Here is a 27,943-nt window from a genome sequence, read left to right as displayed (position 1 = left end):
TTTTGCCACAGTTCTTTTTAATTAAAAAGTATGATTAGACTTTCATTATGTTGAAAACCACTTTTGTTCATTTGTTATAATACTACCCCAAAATCCTTCCTGAAAGATGAAAGTTCTCAAATAAAACTTGGGATTGGAGATAGAAGGTACAGCAAGTGAAATAGTAGGAGACATTAAAGAACTGGAGTCCACGTTCTGACTTTGTCATTGATCTTTGTATAAAGAATCAACTGCTACTTACTTTAACTTTTGTACCAAGTTGTTTTGAGGATGATGTCATCTGCGTCCCAGAGACCTCTGTCACATTCCATGATCAACAAGCCTCAGCTATTTGAAGCCACTGATTCTATGGACAGTCCTATTCCCCACCCACCTCCATCTAAAGTAGTTTGTGAACTGGTAAAGAACCTCCTTAAGCCCTTTAAAGTCAACCCCTAAAAATTTTCATTTTTCAATGATGAGCAACTTAGATAACAGTTGGGTCAAATACAGTTTATGAGAGACAGGCAAATTGAAGATATTTTATATGGCTTGACTGTGAGGTGTCCCCCAAAGGCTCATGTGTGAGACAATGCAAGAAGGTTCAGAGGAGAGATCCTTGGTCTATGACAGTCTTAACCCTATTAGTGAGTTAATCCCCTCATGGGACTAACTGAGTGGTAGCTGAGGCAGATGAGGTGTGGCTGGAGGAGGTGGGCCATTGGGGGCGTGCCTTTGGGGTACATATTTTGTATCTGGCAAGTGGAGACCTTGCTCTGCTTCCTGATCATCACATGAGCCGCTTCCCTCTGCCCCACTGTCCCGCCACGATGCTCTGCTTCACCTCGAGCCCCGAGGAATGGAGCCAGCTCTCGATGGGCTGAGACTTCTGAAACTGTAAGCCTTCAAATAAACTTTTCCTCCTCCACAATTGTTCTTGTTGGATTATTTAGTCACAGCAGTGAAAAAGCTAACTAAAAAAATGTTTTAGACACAAATGAAATGCCAATGAGAAAAACAACAGAAATTAATGCAGTAAAAAAATCATCAGCAGTAGGAATGGATGTTTACAAACATAAATTTCATCAAAGTTCCTATTCCTGCCAATGGGAAAGTCATACATCTCTAATTTTTTGGCCTCTTCCTCTACTTTGAATCTCCTTTATTGTTTCCTAACTCAAAGGTTCATATGGAATAAAACCTTAATAAGGTAAATCAATTTTTCCATTACAATCTGTGATCATGAAAAGTTATTTCTACCATGGCTCACTATTTCATCCTTTGGGAATAATGGTAATGCCCAGAACACACCCTTCTCTCTGTTGTGTAAACTTGCATCTTCTCCATACGCTAGGTGATGGTCTGCTATAGGCAAAGCACTACATGATGCCTGGCCATGCCAAAGAGAAGAGGTTGTGCTTAAGGAACTGAAATTGCCCACACACAGGATGGAGAAAGAATTTATATTGGGATCTTGTCATCAGTTGGATTTTTCAGATTAGGACTGATTTTCTAAAATACTTCTATCACACTTGTGGCTTTAGATAAGGAAAAGCTGGAGCTATTTAAAGATAGCAGATGATGCAAAGTATTGAATTCATAGTTCCACTGCCATCTGAAGCTAAGTCACCATTGTTCAAAGTCTCCATTTCTACAATTATAAGGTTGAAATAACCCTATTAGAATGATATTGGAAGACTCAATCACACTGCAGGTAAAGGGTTAGGATCAATTTTTTGAGGGTATTCACAAATACTCTAAAATCATCAGACTAGATGAGACTAGAGAATAATAATAAGATTATAAAGAAGTGTCTTGTAGGGACAGAGATATAGCTCGGTTGTTAGAGTGCTTTTGCACGTAAAAGGCCCCGAGTTCAATCCCAGGCACCACAAAAAAAAAAAAAAGTGTACCTTATAGTATACCTTTATCCTGTTTCTACCAACAAAGAAAGACCAAATCATCCAAAATCACACTAGAACATCTTTTTTTTAACTTTTTATTTTGAAATAATTTTAGATTCATAAAAAGTTGCAAAATTTGTAGAGTACCTAAATGTCATTCCAACTTCCCCTAGAGAGCACACCTTATAATACCATACTTACGGAAATAATAAAATTTACATTGATATGTACAATTAAATCATCAGCAGGCCCAGTAACGTCTTTTTTCAGTCCATGATCCAATCCAGGCTGCTACCTTGTACCTAAGTGCAGTATCTCCCTTGCCTTCTGTGACACCTCTTTAGTTTATGAAGATCTTGACATGTCCGAAAAGCCCAGGTCAGTTATTTGTATGATATTCTTCCATTTGGACTTGTCTGATGCTTTCTCATGATTAAAGGAGTTATGTATTTTTACAAGAATGCCAAGTATGATCTTGGAGCCATCAGGAGGCACATGAGGACATGGTTCAGGACTGTGATGTCAACTTCCTAACTAGGTTGAGGCAAGGAGAGCCAGGTTTCTCCACTCTTTGCAATTCATAAGTATCCTGTAGGGGGCGTTTTAACTTAAGATCTTTAAGATGTAAGGACAGACAGGAGATGGAGATAGGTTATTACTTATAGGTCCTGGGTGGTGGGGGACACGAGCATGATGGGAAGATACACACGGAGGACAGGGAGAGAGAAGGACCCATGGGAGAACACCTTCACTGGGGCCAGGGCATTATCAAAACAGGTTTCACATGAAGAGTTTTGACTGGTGGGTTTAAATAAAGCAGGCAGAGCCAGGTGCAGCGGTGCCTGCCTGTAATCCCAGCAACTCAAGAGGCTGGGGCAGAGGAATCTCGAGTTCAAAGCCAGCCTCAGCAGATTAGAAAGGCACTCAGCAACTCAGTGAGACCCTGTCTCTAAATAAAATACACAAAAGGGCTGGGGATGTGGCTCAGTGGTTAACCTTTGGGTTCCACCCCTGGTACACTCTCCCCCCCCCCAACAAAAAGAAAGCAGGCAGAGTTCCAGGCTCTGACTGAGAAGTGGTCACTATGGAGTATCTGCCAGTTCATGTGGGATGTGAGGGTCACTATGGCTATTCAAATAGGCTGCATCTAGCTGTCCCACAGGGAGGTGGTTATCAGGAGGAAGTTGTATACAGGAGATCTCTGGAAGGGCCACATTGAGGAACTGAGAGGAGATGTAGAGCTAGAATCCTATTGTGTCAGGGTGACTAAGCCCTCTTTCTGGTATGAGAAAGTCCAATTTGTATTCACGATGGATGCTAAGGCAATATGAAATAATAATGATAATTTACTGCGGGGGGATACTTGATTCAAATTCTGTTTCTAATCACAAGTTTGCCCGCTAATGTTAGTTTCTAGTGGCAATTTATTCTCCCAAAACGTTAATGTGGTATTTGCTTAATGATGATTTTTCAATTTCCATCATTCATTCAATATTTGGTGATTAGAATTCTGCTATCGGGTTAGATAGGAGCAAAAAGGTCTGGTATGCTATGGCACCAGTTAAAAATAAATTTAACTTATTGGAATGGAACCACCGTTTGACCCAGATATCCCACTCCTTGGTTGATACCCAAAGGACTTTAAAACAGCATACTACAGGGACGCAGCCATATCAATATTTATAGCAGCACAATTCACAATAGCTAAATTATGGAACCAGCCTAGATGCCCTTCAGTAGATGAATGGATAGGAAAACTTTGGTATATATACACAATGGAACATTACTCAGCATTAAAAGAGAATAAAATCATGACATTTGTAGGTAAATGGATGAAGTTGGAGAATATAATGCTAAGTGAAGTTAGCCAATCCCCAAAAACCAAAGACCAAATGTTTTCTTTGATATGAGGATCCTGACTCATAGTAGTAATGGTGGGGGACATGGGAGGAATGGAGGAACTTTAAATGGGGAAAAGGGGTAGGAATCATCGTGCAATGAGTTAGAAATCATTACCCAAAGTACATGTATGAAGACACGAATGGTGTGAAAATACCTTGTGTACAATCAGTGACTTGAACAATTGTGCTCTATATGTGTAATATGAAGTGAATTGCATTCTGCCATCATATAGAACAAATTAGAATAAATAAATAATTTAATAATAAATAAAATTTAACATCAATTTTAAAAGATTCCACTTTAGGAAAAGCTGTATCTTCTCCTCCATTTATTTGCTTGTAAATTTTAAAGTCAACATATGCTTTATTGAGACTCATTTTATTCAGTGGATTCTAATCCATTACTAACCAGACCTGTATTTTAGCAGAAGTAGCAAAAAGAAGTATCTTCTGAGCTATCAAGAGACCACCTCCCTCAGATCAACTACTAAAAGGTAGTTGGATTTAATTGGATTTAATTGGATTTAAAATTATTTTTTGCTACTCTTTTGAAATGTGTGCTAATATAACTATTAAACAAATTATCTCCCTTATCCAAGGGTAGAAAACACTTCACCTCCTCATCATGATCCTAGAAATTCTTCCAAAAAGAAAAAAAAACTTTAATTCAAAGATAAAATAACTTCAAATTCCTTTTAAGAAAACAAGGGCAATACTATCAGAACAGAAACAACAAAAAGCTAACTGCCTGTATTCTTTGTTGGTGGGTTTTTTTTTTTTTTTTTAATTTTCCTGGTAAAAAATAACCTGGGGACATTTTATTAAACACCCTGTCTCTACTCGGCTGAGTTTTTGCTTCTTCATTCCACTCAGAGCAGACCACATTCTGTGGAGACGGTGTAGGTCTCTGCACAGGTGTGTGTGTGTGTGTGTGTGTGTGTGTGTGTGTGTGCGCGCGCGCGCGCGCTGTATCCACCAGACATACGCTGACTGGTATCTCACACACACACACACACACACACACACACACATACACACACACGAAAAGAAGAGGAAGGGAAAGGGGGACAGACAGTGGAGCCTGCTCTGCTCAGGTGCAGTCGAGCTGAAAACAGTGCATGACCCCAGAAGAAATGTATGTTGCTTTTTACGGGGGACACCGATTCTCAGTTAAGGGGATGAAATGATTAAAACAGAAATTAGGGATAGGGATACCAGAGTGTGTAAAGTCAAGAGAGAAGGTAAAAGAAGCCAAGATGTTCCTTAGGTTTGGCCCTTTAAATTATTCTTCTGCTACAGTTGCTTTTGAAAGATTAAAACAAAACAAAACAAAACAAAACAAAAAAACACCATGTTGAACATAGACCACGATAAAGATGCATCTGGAGATGAACTTCACCACCAGCAGATCCTTAGGTCCCGCCAACTTTGGGCAACTCTTGAGTTACTATAACCCACGAAAATAAAGGCAGGTGAAACGGGACTTGCCTTAGAGGCCAGCGTCTAACACCCTAGGGCAGAAACTAGGAGGACCTCCTGTATCAGCCCAGAAATAAAACTGTTCTCCTAACATAGAAGAAAAACGGCACATTCACCTGGATAAAACTCACCTAATACTAGAAATGAGACCCTGATTGGAAAGAGGGTGCCAAGCCCACTGCGGAGGGAGAGACAGGAGAGAACTGGAGTCCAGGGTCAGGGATCGGCACAGAGTATCACGTCACCCAGCGTCACCGGTCCCCACCACCTCCTGCTCTCCCCCTCCACTCACCTACGGGACACACTGTAGCTCCACAGGACACACTCAACCTGTCATTGCTAAGTGTTCCTATAGAGTATTTGCCTTTAGTTTTCGAAGAATCTTAGAAACCTCATTCTCCACTTACATGCGGTTTTAAATACATCTCAAAACGGAGTCTTCCATATGCTCTTTAAGATATTTAGCTGGGAACCTCAACAAATGTCCCTGAACTCTAGTTTGGCAGATTCCTTTGTCTCCTGCCACCCCCTAAAGCTGAACTTTTCTTCAGCCTTCGCGTCTCACGGCACGCCATAAAGGTTATTCTAGACACACTCGATTCCTTCCTAGATTCAGATCCTCAAACCACAGTAACAGGAATATTCTCGCTCACCTGGCTCCTCCCCAGCCCCTGCTCCAGCCTCCCACCCTGATAACGGGAGGAAGGAGAACTAAAGGCGGCTGGCCAGAGCAGGCCGAGCTGGGGATCTTGGGGGGACACTTGGATCCTGTAACCCTCGCGGCCTTTTCAGTCACCCTGAATAAACGTGCATTCTAAGAAAAAAACGACTTATTTTGCAAATGTAGCTTCCAGTTCCTTAGCTCTCCACTCCTCCTCCTCCTCAGGCCTCCAGAGTGCCACCCTCTAAATCCCTTTCTGTAGAAATCCTAAGCCTGTTCTTGGCAAGGGCAGCTGTCTCCACCCTTCCTCTGGTGCAGGCGGTGGCGTGGGCAGTAAAAGGCAGGCTGGTTGCTCAGGGCCCCAGGACTGGGAGGGGGATCGGTGAGGGAGAAGCTCTTCCTGCCCTCCAGGCCAGCTGGCAGCTGGAAGGAGTTCAATTTCTCAGGCCACAGAATGGTAGGCACCATTCCGACAGGTTAGGTACTCGCCACTCTGACTTCGCACCGCCCGGGCTCTCCAGCAAGAGAGGGTGTGCGACTTGCATGACACAGTAAGGAAACCACTCAAATCGGATGCTGCCTTTTTTTTTTTTAACAGGGCTGCTAACTTCAAGCAAGAGCTCTGCTTGAAGTACTGCTATCAGGACAGACAATCTGTGTCCTGCCTTCATAATTCCATGTTGGACAAGGTTCTTGGATGAAGTACATTGGAAAAGCCCTGCAGAGCAACAGCTGAAAATACCCGATGATGCAATGAAGGAAAGTTTTACTTTTCTCTGGCTCCCAGAGGGTTCACCTCTAGCCACAAGTCGTCCTCAGTCACTATCTCTCAGCAGCTTGCAGGACATGGAGAGGGAAGGCATGGCGAGGAAGCTGCCATTTTCCACTGTTTCCTGCATGAACAGGGTGTGAACTGGACATTAAATGCTCCACTAGTAGGCTTACTCCTGAGAGACAAATACGAAGACCCAGAGCCAATTTGGAGGCAGGCACAGGGATTAAAGCCAAGGAGGGTAACTAGATCTGGGTACGAAAGCGTGCAGAGCAAAGAGCTTCAATTCCTAGTGTCCTTTCAAGGTGGAGAGATGTCACACTTAAGCACCTTTTATAAGACAATAAATAATGAGGAATCTTGTACCATAATATAAATGGCAGACAAGACAAAGGGAACCCGCTTTAACCAGAAATATTTTTAACCAGCAAAGTCTATGTGTTGCCTGTATAAAATAAACGTGTTTTTTTTTTTTTTAAGTGGAGGGACGTAGTAGTCATGGAGACGAAACTCAGTCAACCATCATATGAATGAGCCCCATTGTGATATACTCAAAAATGCATAGGTTAGAGGTATGCTTTATCATAATGACTCATGAGTCTTGAAGTCAAGCAAATTAGAGAGAAGGTAGCACCACCCAGCTCACCTGTGTGGGGTACCTTTTTTTTTTTTTAAAGAGAGAGAGAGAAGAGAGAGAATTTTTTAATATTTATTTTTCAGTTTTTCGGTGGACACAACATCTTTATTTTATTTTTATGTGGTGCTGAGGATCGAACCCAGTGCCCCATGCATGCCAGGCGAGCGCGCTAACCGCTTGAGCCACATCCCCAGCCCTGTGTGGGGTACTTTTATGTGTGTGGTATTTACTTTCAAAGGAGTCCATGTAAGCTAATAAAGCTACTCAGATCTCCACTATTATTCTCTGTTCAATTCTCAATTCACAGTGAAAACAATCCCCATCACCACCACTCCAATTTATCACTCTGGGCAAAAGAAAAAAAAAAAGTAGCAAATTGGTAAAGAACATTAGACGATTGTACAGGGATGCTCATTTCTGACCAGGCTCTTAGCAGGACCAGTGAGAATAGAAATGGCTTGCTGATGCCCTGGAGTGTCTTATTACTCATCTAATGAGAAAAACACTTTGAAGAATTTAAAATTAGTTTATTTTGGAATGTAATTTTGTTCTTTTGTTTTTCAAATAATTTTTAAGAGTCATTATGGGTTTGTTTGATTTTAATGCAGCCTAAAAGCAAAATTGCTTTTACAGTAAAACTGAATAAACAGAAGTATAAGCAGGAAAGTGTGAGTGAGAATGTACACAGTGGGAAAAGGACACAGAGAACAAAGGGGAAGGGGATTTAAAGAGAAAATGTCTATGCAAAGAAAATCAGAAGAGTCGACTCTGTTCTAGAGAACTGTGGAAAGCACAGCTTGCCTTCACCCACTCATCTGGACACATTAGCCCTAACTCCCAATATTGAAAGTGTCAAAGGTCAGTGCTTACTATCTGAGGAGAGTCTAGGACATCACTATGCAACTAAGCACCCTCGGCAGTGACAAAAGTGTTCAATTCTATTCAATGCTATGCTGTCCCACGAAGCAGCCATGAGCCACAGAGGCTACTGAGCACTTAACCAGTTATGGACTAGCCCAGTTGCAAAACTGAGTTTTTAACTTTGTTTAATTTTAACTAAAGTTAAATAGCCACAGGTGGCTAGGGACTACTGGTTTTGACAGCACAGGCCTATGATTGATCTCATAGGCTTGTTTTGAAACTTCACCAAACTACTCATTTACCTTTAATAGATCTTACGCACAGGAATTAGGTAAGTGTGATACCAGATCCAGCTCTTGCTGTGTGCCCCATCTCTCGTGTTTCACTTTAACTATCTGACGTTATCTGTTTAGCATCTCTATGCTAATCAGAAGCTCCACCAGGACAGTGCCAGGCCTGCCCGTCCTCGCTCCATCCCAGCTTGGCATCCGGCCCACACACGGCACACTCTCCATTAACACTTGTGACCTCTGTCAGACCCCAGAGAAGCAAAGCAGAAAGGAAGTTCTGTCCTGCTCGGATTATGCATGGACAGGAGCTCCCAAATACTTGAGTCTCGTTTTAAGGGCAATTCTAAATTACAAAGATCAACAGTGTTCTTGGTAGTTAGCCTAAATTTCCCTCACATTAATTTCCTCCTATTCATTACCCTCACAAAAGTAAACACTAGTCCTCATGGAAGGATTTACATGTTCAGAATTAACTTTTCATCAAAACTTTATTATTTCATTATTTTCTTAAAATGAATCACTTCTAAATCATTATGGATTCTTTTTATGCTTCCCTGAAAAATAATTTTAACTCACTTGTACCACTCAGCTGATACAGTTCAGAAGCTAAACACAGAATAATCCCTGTGTTAGGTTAGAAATTGTCTATACCATCCTTGTGACTACTTTGCTTACAAAACAAAGCCGATCTATAAGTAAAAGCACACACATTCATAAAACATGTATATATACATACAGACATCCTTCACATGAACACATTTACATCTGCACACCTACATACACACTATTGGCCTTCTAATTATCAAGTCCTTTATTGCCTACACCTAGTTCTACTCTTAAAGCCATGCCATCACTGTGATCAAAAAGAACTGGATTGGAATTCTAGCTCTTCTACTTTCTAGATAGGCATTTTTTGGTAAATTACTTAAGCCCCCTGGACCTCAGTTTCTGTTTCTGAAAAAAAAAAAAAAAAGAAAGAAAGAAACAATATCCAATTCCATGAGGTCTGTTGAGACAATTAAATATACACTGACCACAAAAGCAACCAGAAGAGTGCTGGGTGCAAAGCAGGTGTCTGTTTACTGAATGGACGTTCATCGGCTTCTTGAACCCCTTTCAGAGGCTGACAAACTCCCTAAGAATGGGCAAGAGTTCCTTATGTTCCAATCTAACGTGAACAGGGACCAAAGATTAAAAGGCATATTTAAGGGCAGGCCGAGGTCAGAAATTGAACAAACAACAGAATGAGATAAATCACCATCTTAGGAAAACGAGGTAACTCATTGTAAAAGAAAGACATTTCTGATGCCTGATTCAGATAGATTAAAAGGCCTCTCTCTGCTCTTTGGAAAGAGTTCAACTCAAGTTACCACTGTAGAATCAAAATAGTTTATATATTCCCTAACTATGGCTAATCTATGGCCTACGAGTCCTTAACGTATTCGAGATCCCAAGACCACTCGTGATTCAGCCTCCGCACCTCACGTTTGGTCAGTCTGATCTCTAGTGCCTTCACCTATTTTAGAACTTTTTCAACACATAAGACAGCAGACGTAAATAGACCCCAGCTACATGGCAGCTTTAACAGTTCGTATAAGGAATGCAACAGTATGCAGCAATAAAGTCCTCCTTTAAAAATCAACCTCTGCATTTCATGGCTAGCCTCCCTAGTAGGGAGGTGGGTGGAGTCAAGATCCTAACAAATCACGTCAACAGGAAAGAAGGGAAGGTTGCGGCAGACGCCCCATACCTCAGCTTCCTGCAGGGTCCCATGGTTTAGGCACAACATGTCAGGGCAAGTGATGGGAGACCCACATCCTTCTCGGATTGCCAGCTGCATGTACTGTTTCAGGCACTGGAGTTGAAAAGAAAAAAAGACAGCAGTTACCCCCCATTCCAGTAGCACCAAGGCTGCATGACAGACCCACCACTGGCTCTTCCTTAATTGGCTGTCCTGGATTCTCGTACTCAGGAAACGTAAGTTACCACAAGTGTGAATACTAAGAGCCATCACTGTGGAAAGAATGCAGAGATAGGCAGTTAATTATGCATGATTTCATCCCGAGTTTATTCAAGTCAAGGGCTTGCTTATTCAAGTATGCTCCCACATCCCATCCACCATCAGCTGGGAGGAGAAGAAACACTTGTGCACACACGGCAAAGGCTTTCTTCTTATTTTACTTTATTTTTTAACTTGTGTGACTTCCGAATTCCATTTTTATCTAGAGGCTCCCTCCTTCCAAGCTGAATGGAATTCTGTGACCCTGCCACAGGCTACTGGAGCAGAATCAGAGTAAGACTAAAGCCATGACACATCTAGGAACAGGCTTAACAAGACAAGAGAGTGTCGACTTTGAGAAAGTCAGGGGGATTTCTGTTGAATGGAGACAGCAAAGAATTTGGGGAAATGAGAACCTCCCCAGACAGAGGCCTTGGTGGAGAATTGACGGAGGGGGACTGAGTAGAAAAAAGACAGTGGCAAACTGAAGGAAGAAGGAACTGAATTTTAAAAAGGAAACCCCAGAGGAAAAGAGGGAGAACTCAAGCACAGACTGCTACTCCTCATTGCTTCTTGTGCTGGACCTTGGGCTGTTGGTGAAGACACGAGACTGACCAGGAATGTAGGAGAACCAACACTGTCACGGAGACCTCCAGCATCTCCTCTCTGCCTCCCAAGCCAGCCTCACATCCCACAAGAAACTGGAGGCCCTAGAGTAGGCCCCTTCTATCCAAGGGCTCCACACATTCCAACTCAACTAAACTTGGTCAAAAATATCCAAGAAAAAAAAAAAAGTCACTGACATGTATTAAACAAGTTAGAACTTTGATGGTCGGGATTGTATTGGACATATACACAGACCTCTTACTCTTGTCATTATTCCCTAAACAATACAGTATAACAACTATTTATGCAATATTTACATTATATATTCTTAGGATGTGTGTATGTTATAAGCAGATACTGTGTCATTTTGTACAAGGGACTTGAGTATCTGTGGCTTTTGATATCCACAGAGAGTCCTGGAACCAAACCCTGCAGATACTGAGGGGCCATATAGTTCCGGCAAATAAAATCAGGAAATCTGAAAACTGGCTCCTCACTTTCTACCTATTTGCTCAAGATTGATGAGCCTTTCTCTATTTGCAAGGTAAAAAAAAAAAAAAAAAAAAAAGTCAAGCTTAAATGTTTGAGGAGTGCATTGCCCAAAAAATACATGAGCTCGTCAACAAAGTCATGACTCTTACAAAATGATCTGTTTTTCAAATTTATACATTTCTGTGTCAGCCTGCTAGGTTAAAATTTTTTTCCATGCACCATTCAGTAAATCTTATATGAAAGTCTATGCTCAGAATATTTCTGACATGATGGTGACATCTATGTCTTTCACTGACCTTTTTCACTCATTTTCTCCATTTGAAAAGTAAACTAACATCACAATCATATCATTTTTAAAAAAATATGTATTCATCTGAAATGACTCTACGGGTCCTGAAGAATCAGCCACCATGGCCGACCTTTTAAGGCAGACTTGTTTTCCTGCCGGTGTGAACGGCTCCCTTCTCCAAGGAGTTGATTTTTTCTATCACAGCAACAACTAGAAAGTAACCTCACTGTCTAACACAGAACACTGAAACGAATTTTGGAAAATGGGATGGGGCAGAATCATGAAAAACATTTTCAAGTGGTGTTCAAAGGCATGGGGAAACATCTATGATTCTAGTATAGAGAGTAAGCGATACCTGGGAGCAGGGGCAGTCTTCAGTTGCTTTTCCCTTGTGACTGACCTCAAGAGAGACACTAGATTTTTCACTTTCACTTTCTTCTTCAAGAGAAGGGTAAACAATTGCTTGCTGTAAGAGTCACTGTGCCAGGCATGCTCTCCGGCTCCAGGAACAGTGGGATCAGCCAGCAAGGCAACAGGAGGGAGAACTGCATTGGGCAGGGAAACCCCGGAGGGACAGGAAAGGGGCTCCCACAGGGAGTGATCCCAGGGGCCAAATACACCCACCAGCTCTGCTCCTAGGGCCTCTCCCTCCCATCAGCCTGGTGAGTTCCACTGCCCTGCCTCATCCCAACTGCACTTACAGAAACGAAGGGAAACAGACTGCAAAACAATGGGTCTCCAGGCTCAGGGAAAGGCAGGTGAGGAAAACAGAGTGAGCGGTGCCATGAAGTTCAGATCCTTCTAGCTGGGGTTCGGAGCCAGCTCCCCTCTGCCAGGAGACCACAGGAAAGTGACTCTGCCTTTGACCCAGACCTACACCCCTTAAATCTTTAAAATGAGAACAATAACACCTGTTACAATTACCTCTCAGGGTTTAAAACACTCCCCCACCACCACACACACACATACTCACCCCTGAAATTTTACCTATCCAGCCCCTTCTAAATTTACAAACTGCAGAATATTAGGTCTTTTTTTTTTTTTTCACTGTCTTCACTTGGACTTGGACTTTCTATGAAAAACATTGTGGGGAACTGTTAATCCCTTGGCCGTCTGAGCTAGCCTTTCTCTACTCCCTGCAGGGAGCCAGTTGAACCACTTAGGATGGAGCTGCAGGGATAGAACAGAGGTTCCATCAGAACTCCCCACACACCCCTAGGCAAGCTTCTCCTTAGAACTATTTTGGTCTATAAAATAGCTGAGTGTCAGATAGGAACCAGAGACACCATGGAAGTCTTTATAAACCAAATATAGATATATAAAATAAAATCATTTAAACTTATACTCAAATTTGTAAAGTTGACATATAAACCTCCCCAAGAGCTTATAATGGAGGTTTCATTTGCTGGTGCAATGTTCTTAGGTACACTGCAGATCGTGATTCATCCACCTAATGAATTCTGAAGCTTCCCACAAGCACACTCTTGGCTGCAAATAACACTGTGTGACCTATGATTTTAGGAGAGAAATTGGAGCTTAAACACTGACTACAGGGTTTAAATACATATCCTCTGGTTTTTATTCTAAGAAACACTTGTTCAAGATAGAGATCTGCAAGTGCACGGTGTTCAGCAATCTTCATGCACAGGCACTTGACGCGCCATCACGGCATGCATTTGGAAAACATTTAGTCCCAGTTATTGTGTCTCCCTGAATTTTCAAGTATCCCAGGTTCACTGTGTGTCTTCCATTTGCTTGCGCTGAAAAACTTAGTCTCAAACCCTCCCTCTCCTCATCCATGCCTCTGACTAATAAAGCACAAAAGAACTGAAAACACTTGAAAGAGGCCCTGTGCATGTCACACAAACCAATCAGGTAATTGGCTACCAACTGTGGAGAAAAAACTGGTGTCTAGCCTGTAAGTAAAGGTAGGGAAATAGAAAAAGAAATTCCCATCAATCATATTGTTTAGACTGCATTTCATTAAACAATAGCATTACGCAGATATCTAAAACACAATTTTTTTTTAACAGCTAACAAACTCCAAGGGAAATGTTTCAAACAATAGATTTCAAAAATCCAGATGACCCAAGAAAGAAACAACATTTTACTTAAATGTACTTTAAAGACCAGAAGGGTCACGTGTAATAACAAAGATTCTTCATGACCCTCAAGGATGTAGATACCCAACAACTATTGATTCAGATGCCTCCTATGGAATTCCTCAGTGGAATTTTTCAAGGATGGAGTTTCTTCTAGAGCCATTTTGAGGTGAGAGTTTCCAGTGTATCATGGCCAACTTCATAAACTATTCTTATGTATTATGGTGGGCCTGGTAAATGGTCACAAAGTTAGGACAAAGCTTCTATGTTCCCATCCCAGAATAAACATGGAGTGGGGAGATTATATATATATATATACACACACACACGTTAATTTGCTCTACTGTTCCTCATTCTCTATCCCTAGATTATTCCTTTCTTAAGATTTTTTAAGAAAAAAAAGTATTACAATGAACAGTGAATGGAAATGGGTGCCAACAATTGCCTCTACATGTTGGGCAAGATGTCAACCTCTCTAGCTACAATGCTCCTAGTCTACATTATGGGACAACCACCTGCCTCGCCTGCTCACAGGGAAATGGGGAGTCCCCCATGAACATGCATACATGAAAATACTCTGAAAAGCGAAAGAGATCTGCAAAGACAACATGATTGGAGGATGCAATCGAGACTTCTGAAAGGGGGACAAGCAGGCCAGCAGAAACGAAGGTCCTCAGACAGACTGGACCCTGGGAGATTGGCCCAGGAGAGCAAGCAGGGCAGGTGAGAACAGGTGTTGTTGGAGGGTGGGGGCTCAGAAAGGAGGTAACGGTGCTAACGGTTGTCAGTTTAAGCGGTCCCTGCAACAGGGTCTTGGCAGCTTCTGGATGCAGAATCCTGAGGTCAAAGGGCTGGCAGACCTCCTGAACTGAGGCCGAGTTGGTGAACTGCTACTCTCTTAGTGTCTCATGACTAACTCAGCAGAGACGGGGAGGGAAGGTGATGAGACAAAGAACCTGCAGGCCCAAACCCATGCAGACCTTGAATATCTGTCTTGCTTTCTATCATTCCAGGTACAATGTGTACATTAAAGTGGATGTTCCAAGAAAATGCAGATGGACATTTCTCTGCCCCAGTACATAATTTCATCACCGTACCTCCAGTGTGTTCTACAGAACATCTCAGATTGAGGCCGATCAGTGGTCTGTTTAATCCAGTTGGAATTATAATCGTCACACATGATCCGAGAACAAATCCTTCTTTGTGGGATACTGTTAAGTTCAATTATTAGTACAACTCACGATGGCATTTCTCCCAATTCAAACGTCTATTAACACGCCAAAAGCAAGTCAACAATGTACAGCTAAGCAGGAAGCTGTTACCAGGTTTAGTCTGATCCTGGAACTTTCTCAGAGACCTTGGATTTTAACCAGAATGACATCATTGATGAAGATCAACTTCCTCATCCTAAGTGTTTACCAACCATATGGGACATCAAGGGGTAGACAGGAAAACCTGGCACCAAACAATCAAACAAGGAGCCATAAATACAGTTAAAACGAGACCTTTGCTTCCTAGTTCTCATCTGTCAGCTTCTCTCAGTCCAGAAATCTTCCCTGCCTCACCCCATAGTCTGGTAGGACACCCAGCCCATATGCTCTCCTAGCACCCTGAGCCCAGCTAGTACTGAACTTTTCAAATTGGGTACAAGAAGGTATTGGGGGGAGTTCATGAGCTCTTCATAGCGAGATTTCCTCATTGGATTTCTCAACAATCTTGTGAAAGCATCTCTGGACGATCTCAGGAAACTCCCTACGTTCACCCACAAAGCTCACACCTGTGTTTGTGGTGCCTGCTCAGCGAGGTGGGAATGCTCTCATTGTCGCAAGCAGGTGAAGGAAGGGTGGAAGAATCCAGACCCCGTGATGGCCATACAAGTCAGGATGGCGAGGGATTCAGAGACAAGTGCCAGGATCACTGAATTACCAGGACTCACTGGAACACCCCCAACCAGAGCCTACTGTAAGCAGTGATTTGGTGAAGCAAAACATCGCCCATCCCATTAATGCGCTTGAGTGTCACTGGTCTGCAATTTTAGTCAATATTCAGTCTGTACATGCATTCTAGTTACTTAAGATATACACCTAAATGGGTTTATACCTTGTATTTATGTTTGTGTAAGGTTTTTTTTTTAAAGAGAGAGAGAGAGAATTTTTTAATATTTATTTTTCAGTTTTCGGTGGACACAACATCTGCATTTTATTTTTATGTGGTGCTGAGGATCGAACCCAGTGCCCCGCACATGCCAGGCAAATGAGTTACCGCTTGAGCCACATCCCCAGCCCATGCGTAAGTTTTAATAAGACTCTAATAAAACTAATTTTAAAATAGCTCAGTATTGGGGTTCTAATTATTTTACTCTTCAAAAGGAAGCCACATAAACCCGTCAAAAGGAGGGCAGGCATGGTGATTGTCAATGGCCAAGGGGTCGGTGACACTGCATTTCCACTGAGGACACGTCGGGATATCAGGTTCTACAGGGGGTTTCCTACATTATACAGCACCCCCACCCAACTCCCCAGAAGATGTGGTTTCTCCCCCTATTTCCCACCTTCCCAGGCCACCTTAGTGACAGCAGAGGTTGACCACTGAAGTACGTTGCACCTGTGAGCCGCACAGCCTTAGCACCTGCGTGGCAAGGACCGTGAACCTGCCTGTCTCTCAAGCAGCCCGGGGGGTTCCTCCAGATCTGGATCACATCCACTCCTCCTCGTGTCCCTGGAAGCACCTATCACACGATCTGGCTTCTGAAGGAGCTGGAAGCCTGAATCGACTACTCACCAGCTTCGGTGTGAGACTCCTTCAGCCCCATCAGTGAAAAACTGCACCCTCCCTGGTACGCATCTCCCAGCCTCCTTCCTTGATGTGTGTGGAGCTCACTAGTCTCTTCCCACTCCTCCTGATTATCCACTTTCTCCCCTATGTTTCGGATGTTTTTCTACCTATCAGGTCCTTCTTCTGCAATGAAACATACTCAAAAATAATAGAAAACAGCTCTGTCTTACTGCCCATCTGGGTGGACACTGCCTTCTACCTCCCTCTCCTTTTCACAGCTTAAATGAGCTGTCTGTCCTTCACCAACCCCGTCCCAGTTCCTCCAGAGCTACCGCTTCACTGAATTGGCTGTCTAACGTCACCAGGGGCCTGCATGTCCCTGAACCCAGTCCACGGGTTCTCCCTTCCTGACCTCCGCAGCATCAGGCAGAGTTCCCCCTCCCACCTCTGGACACCTTCTCTTCCTGGTGTCAGGACTCCACCTGCTCTTGACCGTGGCTCTTCCTCTTACACGTTCCTTCTCCCGTCTCTCCCATTTTCTTCCATTCAATTTTTATCTGCTGGAACTTTATTTCCCCAAGATGGATCACAGGAACTTCAAACTCAACAAACACAAAGCTGAATTCATGATCTTCCCCCTCAATCTAGGCCTCATGTCCTGTTTCGACCTCTCTGAATGGCCTTTCCATCCACCTAGCCTCCTGACCCGGGAGCCAGCCGAGGCACCTGCCTTCTCTCTTACCCTCTTCCCAGCCAGTGCCACTGGAGAGCTTCACCCACTGACTGGACAGAGCTGTGGACACTCTATCCAACAGACCTGCATATACTTCCCCATTCGTCCTGCTAGAGCTTGGATGCTGAGTGTCCCCCAAAGACTCATGTGCTCTAGAGCTTGGTCCCCAGGATGACACTATGGGGATGTGGCTGGCCCTTTAGAAAGTAGAGCCTCGTGGGCACTTCATAGGTCATCAAGGATCTTAAATCCCCTTAGGAGGGTTGTTAATCCCCTTAAAGGGGATTGGGGGACCCTGGTCTCTTCTTTGCCTGCTTCCTGTCTTACTCATAATGTCAGCAGTTTGCTCCTCCACACGCTCTACACCATTGTTGTTCAACCCTTTCCAGAGATCTAAAGCATGGAACCACCTGATCTTGGACTAGAATAGTAAAAAAAAAAAAAAAAAAATGTGAGCTACTGGCGCATGCCTGCAATCCCAGCCCTCGGGAGGCTGAGGTAGGAGGATTATGAATTCAAAGCCAGCCTCAGCAACAGTGAGGAGCTAAGCAACTCAGTGAGACCCGATCTCTAAATAAAATACAAAACAGGGCTGAGGATGGGGATCAGTGGTCGAGTGCCCCAGAGTTTAATCCCCAGTACCCTCATCCCTGCAAAAAAATCCATGAGCTAAGTAACCTTTTTCTCTTTGTAAGTATTTGACTCAGGTAATTTATGATAGTAACAGAATGCTAACACCTGCCTCCCAGTCCTCCACACCTGATCCCTAAGCAAACATCAAACTAATATCTATACCTATAAATTTGCCTTGTCTGAACATTTCCTATAAATTGAGGTCCATTGTGACTGGTTTCTTTCACTAAGTTGAATGTTTGTAAAGTTCATACATGTATTGCAGCAGGTATCAGTACAGTGTTTACGTTTATTGTTGAATAGTATTCCATTATATGGATATAATGTTTATAAAATTCATACAAATACTGCAGCAGGCATCAGCACTGCATTTATGCTTACTGTTGAATAGTATTTCATTGTATGAAGATTTTATTTTTTATCCATTCACACCAGTTGATGGGCGATGGGTTATTTCCATTTTGGAACAATGATAAATAGTGCTGCTGTGAACAAGTTTTCATGCAGACATGTTTTCATCTCCCCTGAGTGTCGCCTAGGAGCATTTGTGTTACATGGTAACTCCGGGTCTGCTTCCATTTTGGGGAAATGTCAGGCATTTTTCAAAGCAGCTGCACCATTTGACATTCCGACCACCACGTATGAGGGTCCCAATTTCTTCAAATCCTCGTCAGCATTTGTTATTTTCTGACTTACTACAACCATCTTAATGTGTGTGGTTTTGATTTGCATTGCCCTGTATTTGCTAATGATTCTGGGTTCTTTTATGTGCCTATTGGTACTTTGCACATCTTTGGAGAAACATCTATGCAGTTATTTATTCCTTTGCCCATTTTTAACTGGGTTATTTGTGGTGTTATTTTATTGAGTTACAAAAGCTCTTTACATATTCTACTTATGTCCCTTATAAGATGACTTACATCATTGTTTTTACCATTCTATAGGTTACCTTAACTTTCATGATGTTGTCCATAGAAGAATAAAGATTTTTAAATTTTGATGAAATTCAATTTATCTATTTTTTTTTCTTTTGGTGTCATGTCTAAGAATATCTCACCTAATCCAACTATGACTTTATTTTTATATTTTCCTATATGTTCTTCTACAAGTTTTATGGTTTTAACTCTTATATTGAGGTCCATGGTCCATTGTGAGTGTTAATGTTGATTTCTTTACCCCTTGAATTGTCTTGGTAACCTAGTTGAAAACCAACTCACAATAAATGTGAGGATTTATTTCTGGACTCCCAATTCTATTTCATTAATCTATCATCATGACACGTGGATTATTGTAGTTTCCATAGTAAGTTTTAAAATCAGAAATTGAGTTCTCCAACTTTGTTCTTCTTTTTCAAAATTGTTTTCACTAATTTTAAAAAATATTTATTCTTTTTAGTTTTAGGTGGACACCATATCTTTATTTTACATTTATGTGGTGCTGAAGATCGAACTCAGTGCCTCGTGCATGATAGGCGAGCGCTCTATCACTGAGCCACGACCCCAGCCCCTGTTTTCACTATTTTAAGTCCCTTAAATTTCATATAAAGCTTAAGATCAGCTTGTAAATTTCTACAGACAGGTGGAACTTTTGAGTCTGTAGAACCATTTGGAAAATACTACCAGCTTAACAATATTAACTATCCCACTGCATAAACTGGGAGTGCCTTTAATTTTCTTTCAATAATATTTTATAGTTTTTAGAACATAAGTTTTGCAGTTTTTGTTAAATTCATTAGTCTTTTATTCCCTTTGATGCTATTATAACTGAAATGGCTTTTTAATTCCATTATCACATGAGTCGTTGCTGGTGTATGGAAATACTATGGTTTCTTGTACATTGATCTTACATTCTGCAACCTTGCTGAACTAGCATCAATATTTTTTAACTATTGAAGTGATTACATGTGCAACCAAGACTGAGAACCCTAGGTCAGAACCATCTATGCCTTCAGTCCAATCAGAGAAGATACTTTTATGTCCATCATTAGCTGCTTATAAGTCATTTAATAATGGTAACCCACATGAACTCCAGAGAAAAGAAGGGGTCTTTTCTAACCATCATCCCCCAAAAGAATACAGGCATTCAGCTAGTTCCAGAAGAAAGTAAAGGGCACTAAAGGGGGAAATTGTATATGCAAAATTTAAAACTCTGAAGAGTTTTTAAGTATTTGAACCCAAAATAGTGCTGTTACTTTTTCTGGAAAAGGGTACAAAGTTCCACCTGGCATAAGTTTGTGAACATTCAATACAGGAGATTAAAGCTGGGCTCCAATCAATAGTAACTCCAGTTCCCACCAAGCAAGAGTGATCAAATACTTCTATCCTGATTTCAAGTGATCATGAAATTTCTAAATTAAGAAACACACGGACAGAAGTAGCTCTGAGGAGAAATTCACTGGAAATGCCGCAGCCTGGTCCAGTCCTCAAGATGAAGCAATTAAATCTGCTAAACTGGAAGAACTTTCCAAGCAGAGCCGTGAACAGGCACTAGCAGGGAGAGATCTGTTTCCACGTGAGTCGTTCAATTACTCCTCCGCTGGCCTTGCCGAGGTTCTTCCTTGTGTCCCCCCGGGCAGGCTGCCTCTCTTGAGAGGGAGACGACAATTCCTACACCAGTCCCTAAAAGAACCATCTGGGCCAGGTGCTGCCTTATGACACAGTGAATCCAGAACAGCAATGGCTCCAAGAGAAAGAAAACACGGTGATTTGCCAAGTGCACATCCTTCCATTTCCTCCAGAGAAACATCAGGCCTCAGAACTGTAGGCCCCGAGCGGGAGCCCGCTGGCCCTGCTCAGGCGGTGAGAGTGAGCCCAGCCAAGGCAGATTGCACTTAGTTCCTTGGTCTCTCTGCCCTTCCGTCTACCAGAGCACCTCTTAATAGCTCAGAATGCCCAGGGGTCCTGCCAGCACAGCAGGAAACAGAGCCAAACTAGAAAAGGGTCAAGAGATCCCTCGACCCATGATATAAGCTTATGCAAGTTATGAATAAAATATGACCATTCAACCCAATCTCGGCCCACACCTTGAGTACTTAGATTCTACTGGAGAATTCGGAGTGAGTGTTAACACCAAGTCACATAAAGGATAGCAGGATACATGGAAAGACAGACAGCCCATCAAGCAAGTAAACAGATAACATTAGACTCTGCTGTGGTTTGAATGATGATGTCCCCTCCAGAATCATGTTTAACCCTAATCCCCAATACAACTGCATTAAGAGGTGTCACTCTGGGAGGTAATTAAGTCATGAGGGCTGTACCCTGGTGAATGGCTTTAACACTCTAATAAAAGGGCTTAAAGTTGAAAGGGACGCTCTCTGCCCTGCTTTGTGGTCCACCTTGGAGGACAAAGTCTTCTCCCCCTCTGAAGTAAGCAGAGAGCAGCCCTCATCAGACACCCATCCTGCCGGCACCTTGATCTTGGGACTTCTCAGAACCTAGATCTGCAAGAATGAATTTCAGTTCTTTTATGAATTTCCCAGTCTCGAGTATTTTGTTATAGCAACATGAATGGAATAAGACAGAATCTAAGAGGTGGTGGGAATCAACATGAATGGAATAAGACAGAATCTAAGAGGTGGTGGGAATCAACATGAATGGAATAAGACAGAATCTAAGAGGTGGTGGGTATATAAGTATTCATGGTAAAATTCTTTTGCCTTTTTCATATATTTGAAAAGTTTCACAACAGACTGTTATGCCATTTTTTGAAACCAAAAAGAAAAAGAAAACGTTTGCACCAGTCATCAAATCTCAAATTTTAATGTTCCTTATAGCATAGATTGTATTCTAAATAAAATTATATTTTAGATAAAAGTCCAATATCTGTTTCAATATGTAAACCAGAATTTGAATAAACTACAGTGAAATATCGTCTTACAGTGATACAGTAATCAAAATTAATGGCAGTAATAATCATTAACAACTCTAAATTTTTGAAGTATTATACTGTATAAAAGAACAATGCTAAATCATTGTTAAAGATCTCTTTTTCTTATAGGATAGAACCTAAAAATTCAGCTTGCAAAATAGGTCACATCTATGGCCCAGAAGTAATGCTGCTATTAGACAACATTGTCTCTCTACCAGGAATGATAGTTAGGATAGTTTGGAAACTAAGGACATCAGTTTAGGATACACCTGAGCCTTAGGCAAACTTCCTCCTTGGCTATGGTACAAAACAGAATCTACCAGATATAAGAAATGTGAACTCTGAAAAAGAGAAAAGGCTGAACAATGACTAGACAGGTTATTAGGAAGCTTATTGTATTCAAAATTCACTTTAAATAATTTTACTAAATTATTCCACAGCAAAATCCCAATGTCTGGTTATAATTAGATTGCATCAAAACTACAACTAAACTGAAAGTGATTTCTGTGCATGTATTCGTATGTCAAGATGAGACCAACTACTATGTATAGCCATAAAGCTCTTATCAAAAAAAAAAGTGCAACTATTCCTTACCTTATAATATCTATCCAAGAGTTTCTTCTGAAAAACCCTAAGTTTTTTTTTAACATTTTCTTGAAAGCAAGTTTCTAGAACTCAAAGGACTTTACATTTGGTGTTATTCTTTTTTTCATTATTTTAATTGCCATAATTTGTAGCTGTCTTTTAGTAAATCGATCTGCCTACAGATCTGAGGTTACTTTTGACTTTGCTAAAACCTAACCTGGTTGCTCATCTAGAACTGCCACTTTCAAAATGTTTTGAGTGAGCACCGTATTCTAGCATGTGAGGTCATCAAGGCAAAGGTCATACGTCAAAGTCACCTGGCCAGATATTGCAGAAAGACCCGTCAGAGCTCACGGAAGAGACGAGCTAGGTACTCCACAGCACACGGCAATGGGCGGCTGATGGGAGCTTTACCAACAAAGTGCTCTGCAAATGCCCGGTGTCTGTGTAGCCCTGGAGGACCATCTGAGACACAGATTGCCGGGCCCCCTCCCCAGAGCTTCCGCTGCAGGGGGTCTAAGGTGGAGCTTAAGAACTTACCTAACTAACAGGTCACAGGTGGGTGCTGCTGGTGTGAGCTCTATGCTCTGAGAGCCTGTGACCTGGATCTACCATATTGACTACATGAGAGGCAGGAGAAGGGAGAGATGAGGGGAATGTCTGCCAGCCTCCTGGGAGGCTATGGTGGGACTACAGTCTAGATGGCCTGCAGCGCTCCCAAGGCCCTGTGTTAAAGGCTTGTCCCCTGGCTTGGCACTCCTGGGAGGTGGAGGGACATTCAGGACCTGGGGCCCAGTGGGAAGCCTTCAGATCATGGGGTCATGCCCTTGAAGGGGATTGTGGGACTCCAGTCTCTTCCTCCTTCTCTCTCTTTTTGCTTCCTTGGCCACGAGGTGAGTGAATTCGCTCTTTCGTGTGCTTCTGCCACTACCTAACTGCCTCAGCACAGGCCAATGAGACCCACCGATCATCTGGAAACTTCTAGAACTGACAGCCAAAATAAGCCTTTTCTTGTCTAAGCTGATTATCTCAGGTATTTGTGACAGTGGTAAGGAAGTGATATAGTGCACATCAGGAAAAAAAAAATCTCACTTAACCTTTACAGTAACCGGCGCTATCCCCACGTCTCATAAAGCAGTTGAGTGGGTGACTTACCCTCACTTCACAAGACTAATAAATTTAGGAGTTAAGATTTAAACCAAGGTCTAATTGAGACTGAGCCCTTGCTTTTTCTTCCCACTACATTATTAGTACTAAAAAAAAGAAAAATGAGAAAATAATGGAACCTTTACAACTTTAAAACACGATCATCTCTCTAAAGTCATCGATATCATAAAGCATAAGATAATCAAAGACCAGTTACCACTTCATATTAAAACAACCTACAGCCAACACTATGACTGCCTAGGAAAAGAGACGTCACAGCTGTATTTTTTTTTCCAATTGCAGAAATAGTCTCTATGCTTTGGAGTTACCCATGCATCAGTCACCTCAGCAGACAGGAATCATGGGAAACAAGCACGAGATTGAGGTCCTCTTGGGAACACAGTAACACCGGGTGTGTGTGTGTGTGCGGTGGGAGACACCAGTCTGGGCTGCACCTTGACTGCAAGCTCAACACCTGAAAATACACTCAGTGCCCTGGGAGCGTCTGATGGGTAAGCCAGACCTCTCCATCTCCCAGACTCAGTGTCCCCAAATAATGGGCCCAAAGTCACATAGGTGAGAGTTCGTAGCACACTGTACAATCGCTGTCCTCGGCACCCGGGGCCACCATTGCATTGAAACTGCGCACTCTCTGTCCTGTGGAAAGCCCCTTGGGTTATATATATATATTTTTTTATCAGTTACTCCTTATATCAACTTGTTCTAAGCTTTCATGAATATTAAAATCACTAACCATCTGTCAGTTTTGCATTGTAGAGGGCATTCTGAAACTTTTGAAACTACAGGTATGATCCTTAAAACCTAAAGTGAGGTGGCACAGGCCTATACTCCCAGCGGCTCAGGAGGCTGAGGCAGGAGGGTTGAGAGTTCAAAGCCAGCTTCAGCAACTTATGGAGGCACATAGCAACTCAGCAGGACCCTGTCTCTAAACAAACTATTTAAAAAGAGCTGGGGATGTGGCTCAGTGATTAAATGTTCCTGATTTCCATTCCCGGTACCAAAAAAAAAAACTAATGTGGGCCTTCATCCACTGTTCATGCTAACAAGTAAAACCTAGGGAGCACATCCCAAGTGCCAGTCAGTACAGTTAGGTCTTTACACAGTGGTTCTTACTTCATCCAGACACTGTGAAAAGGAATTAAGAGCCCGGATCTTAGGCAAGGTACTTAACACTGCACTGATTTCCTTATCTCTAAACTGAAGGGTAAAAGCAAATGAAAAATAAAAATAAAAATAGTGCCCTTGCATAGTACCTCGGACAGGACCGGCATCCAGTCCCCTGCTTTCCCTCCTTCCTTGATCTCATTTTTACAGGTGAATAAAGTGAAGTTCAAACAGACTGAGTAAACACCCAAGGTTCACGTGGTAAATAACCCAAATGCTTTTCAGAAGAGTCAAACCAAAACCAACTACTACCCACTGGGTCTGTGAAGTGAGTCCAAACCACGAGGCCCTCCTCAGTTAGCTCAAAGCTACCTATTTCTCTGTCTCACCCAACTCCAACAGGTAAGTCCCCTTTCTGAAATCCACACACAGGTCTTCCACAACCAATCCATGATGAACTGAAATGTTCAGAAAATGGAAGTTTAGAATTTAGTTAGTTAACTCACAATCCTTTTCAGCTTTAACTTACCTAAATTTTAAAAATTTCCCTTTCCACTTAGTAACATCTTGTCACTAAACACAAACACGCTTTGTGACAAAGCACCTCCTCTACCTCAGAACCACTATTATAAATACCAATTTTTCACTGACTCATGTCTTGTCCATGTATATTTTTTCAAGACATAGCTCACTTTTTTATAACTTGACCATATTGTAAAGACCAAGGTATCAAATCAGCCCAAACTCTACTGGCCCTGAATAGACTGTACACATTTTTTAAAGATAGGTTCATGGGAGGGACTTATTTTCTTTCAACTAGCTTCCTCTTTAAAAGAGGAAGCACGGGTGAAAAAATGAGATGTGCTCTTTTCACATATAAGATTAGAGAAAGTGATAAGTTTGAAAATACCCAGCGAGTCAAAGGAAGGGGCTTTCCTGTACTGTTGGAGGGACAGCTAAAGAGGTACAGAAGTAGGGAAGGTCATTCAGCCACATAGACTGATTTAAAATATTCACATTTTTCAAGGAGGCAAATCCACTTTTAAAACCTTATCCTAGGGAGAGAGATTTTCACATTTCTGTAAGTACATGAATTTTCATTTATGATAGTAAAAAATTGAAACCAACCTTAAAATCCATGATTAGGAAGGACTTAGTTAAATACATTTGACACAGTCACATCAGAGGCCAGCATACAACATTTTAAGAGAAAAGTAGGTCTGCATATTTTTACACAGAAACATTCACCATACAATAAATGTAAGTTAACGCACCTCTAAAGATCTCGTTTCTCTGCTAAGTGACATGTACAAACACCTCTCCAGAGGTGGATTTATATGTTGATTTCCATGCAGGGAAAGAGCCTGGGGATGGGTACAGGTGATTCATACACTCCACACTTTTTGAAACCTCATTGTATTAAATTTATAATTAAAAACCGTTTTCCAATGTAAAAGGAAGAGAGCAAGGAAAGGGGATAGAAGGAAGAGAAACAGCCACCTGAGGTTTCACCATGTTTCTAATTACATTCTCGACTCCCACCGGTGACATGAAATTGGTCACCAGAAGCTTTGCCTTAGCTGAAGCCCCGGTCTAGGGCTGAAAGCGATTCTGTGCTGGGGGCAGGAGGCAGAGAACTCGGGCAGGAAGCCTCTCCTGTGGATCCTTCTGTTGGGAGCCCTTTTCACACCCATAGGCCTCCTAGTTCCAAAAAGAAAGAGAGGAACTAAAATCCTTCATAAATCACTGCAAACTCTCTAGTCGAGACTAGCTAGCATAGCTGGCAGGTGATGGCTCAGGCAGTCTGCCTGTCTCAAAGGCTTCTAGAAAGTGGCAATCAGGCAGACGATCTGCGTGAGCTGGCTGAGTAGACTTCAAACCATGCTTTTGCACAAATCCAAAAAACTGCTACACTAGTGAGCAGTTGCTAGTGCATATCAGTTTCATGACTGTGAAAACGGGGGTCATTTCTTAATACCCAATCTGGTCATCATGTGAACAAAATGAATTAAAGTAGTGCAAACAATGCCTTGCACTGAATAAGTGTTCAACAAATGCTAGCTGCTATTACCGTGACAATAATAACGACTAATGATGTCTAACTGCCTTTCTGGGTGTTTGCTCTCAATGAAACTCGATTCTAAGTGGAAAGGTAGGATGGACCCAGGTCAAATAACTAGAACATAAGGCAATGAGGATGGACAGCAATGAAATCTGTTTAATTCTGCTAAATATCTTCAGAGAAGGGATGGCCATCTTACCTGATCAGGAACCACGCTTGACATTTTCATCAACAAATCCTCCACCACCTAGTACCCTGCTTGTCAAAGTAAGTCTTTGTTGACTAACGGATGCAGGCGTGCCTTGGCCAGGCAATGAAAATCATTAGAATCCAGCTGGTGGAGTAAAGAGAAAGGGAAGAGGAGTGTTCCAGAAAGACACAGTGGCATGAGTCACCTCGATTAAGAGATGGCAGCCAGTGATCGGGGACAGGCACTGTGCGGCAGCTAAGGGAGGGACGGAGAGCCAGTATGAGGACATGCAATGCAAATAGAAGCCCATACATCCTTGATGATGGCAGCAGCATCTGAACAGCAACCTTTTGAGAAATCTGACATTAGTAGAGTAGGCAGGAAAAAAGAGAAATCGGAGCCCCAGGCTCGTGCCCACACATTCCCACGTGGCCAACCACGTACTGCAGGAACCTCTCTGAGCCGTGCTGGCTGAAGCTGGGCCCTTCTTCCCTGGAGCACCCTCCCCACCCACGATCCCCAGCTCCACCCTCCAGCAACCTCCTGCTCACTTTTCGGTCTCAGCCCCTCAGGAAACCTTTGCCGGCCTCCTTGGTTTACTTGGGTTGAGCTCCACCAGGCGTCGGCTGCCGCCGCTGCCTTCTGCTCCAGTGGGCACAGTGCCTGGCACCGCAGCACCAGCGGATGGGCAGAATCTGGACTGGGATGGGAACAGGTTTCAAAGAAACTGGAAGTGGGGTCCAGCTTCAGAAGCACACATAGAAGGACTCTGGTGACTGAGTCGGGAGAAGTCCTCTCGTGTGCCCATGTGGGACTGCTGTCTCTCGTGGTGTGCAGGTTTGGCCTGTCTAC

The 27,943-nt window shown here is 42.5% G+C and overlaps 1 protein-coding gene across 5 annotated transcripts in view; it reads right to left on the bottom strand.

Annotated features, from left to right (window-relative positions):
* Positions 1 to 27,943, bottom strand: part of Rnf144b (ring finger protein 144B) — a 156,460-nt gene that overhangs the window by 31,385 nt on the left and 97,132 nt on the right. For 4 of the 5 annotated variants that reach the window (XM_078020587.1, XM_040282104.2, XM_005329150.5 and 1 more), the window contains one exon: positions 10,235 to 10,339. The exons of the other annotated variant lie outside the window; for it this stretch is intronic. In XM_078020587.1, the coding sequence (XP_077876713.1) occupies positions 10,235 to 10,339 (105 nt within the window). The remainder of the gene's footprint in view (positions 1 to 10,234; positions 10,340 to 27,943) is intronic. 5 annotated transcript variants of the gene reach the window in all.

Source organism: Ictidomys tridecemlineatus, chromosome 8 (assembly GCF_052094955.1).
Source record: "Ictidomys tridecemlineatus isolate mIctTri1 chromosome 8, mIctTri1.hap1, whole genome shotgun sequence".
Taxonomy (NCBI): Eukaryota; Metazoa; Chordata; class Mammalia; order Rodentia; family Sciuridae; genus Ictidomys; species Ictidomys tridecemlineatus.
Note: the sequence above shows the minus strand (reverse complement) of the source record. Positions and strands in the feature narration are given on the sequence as shown.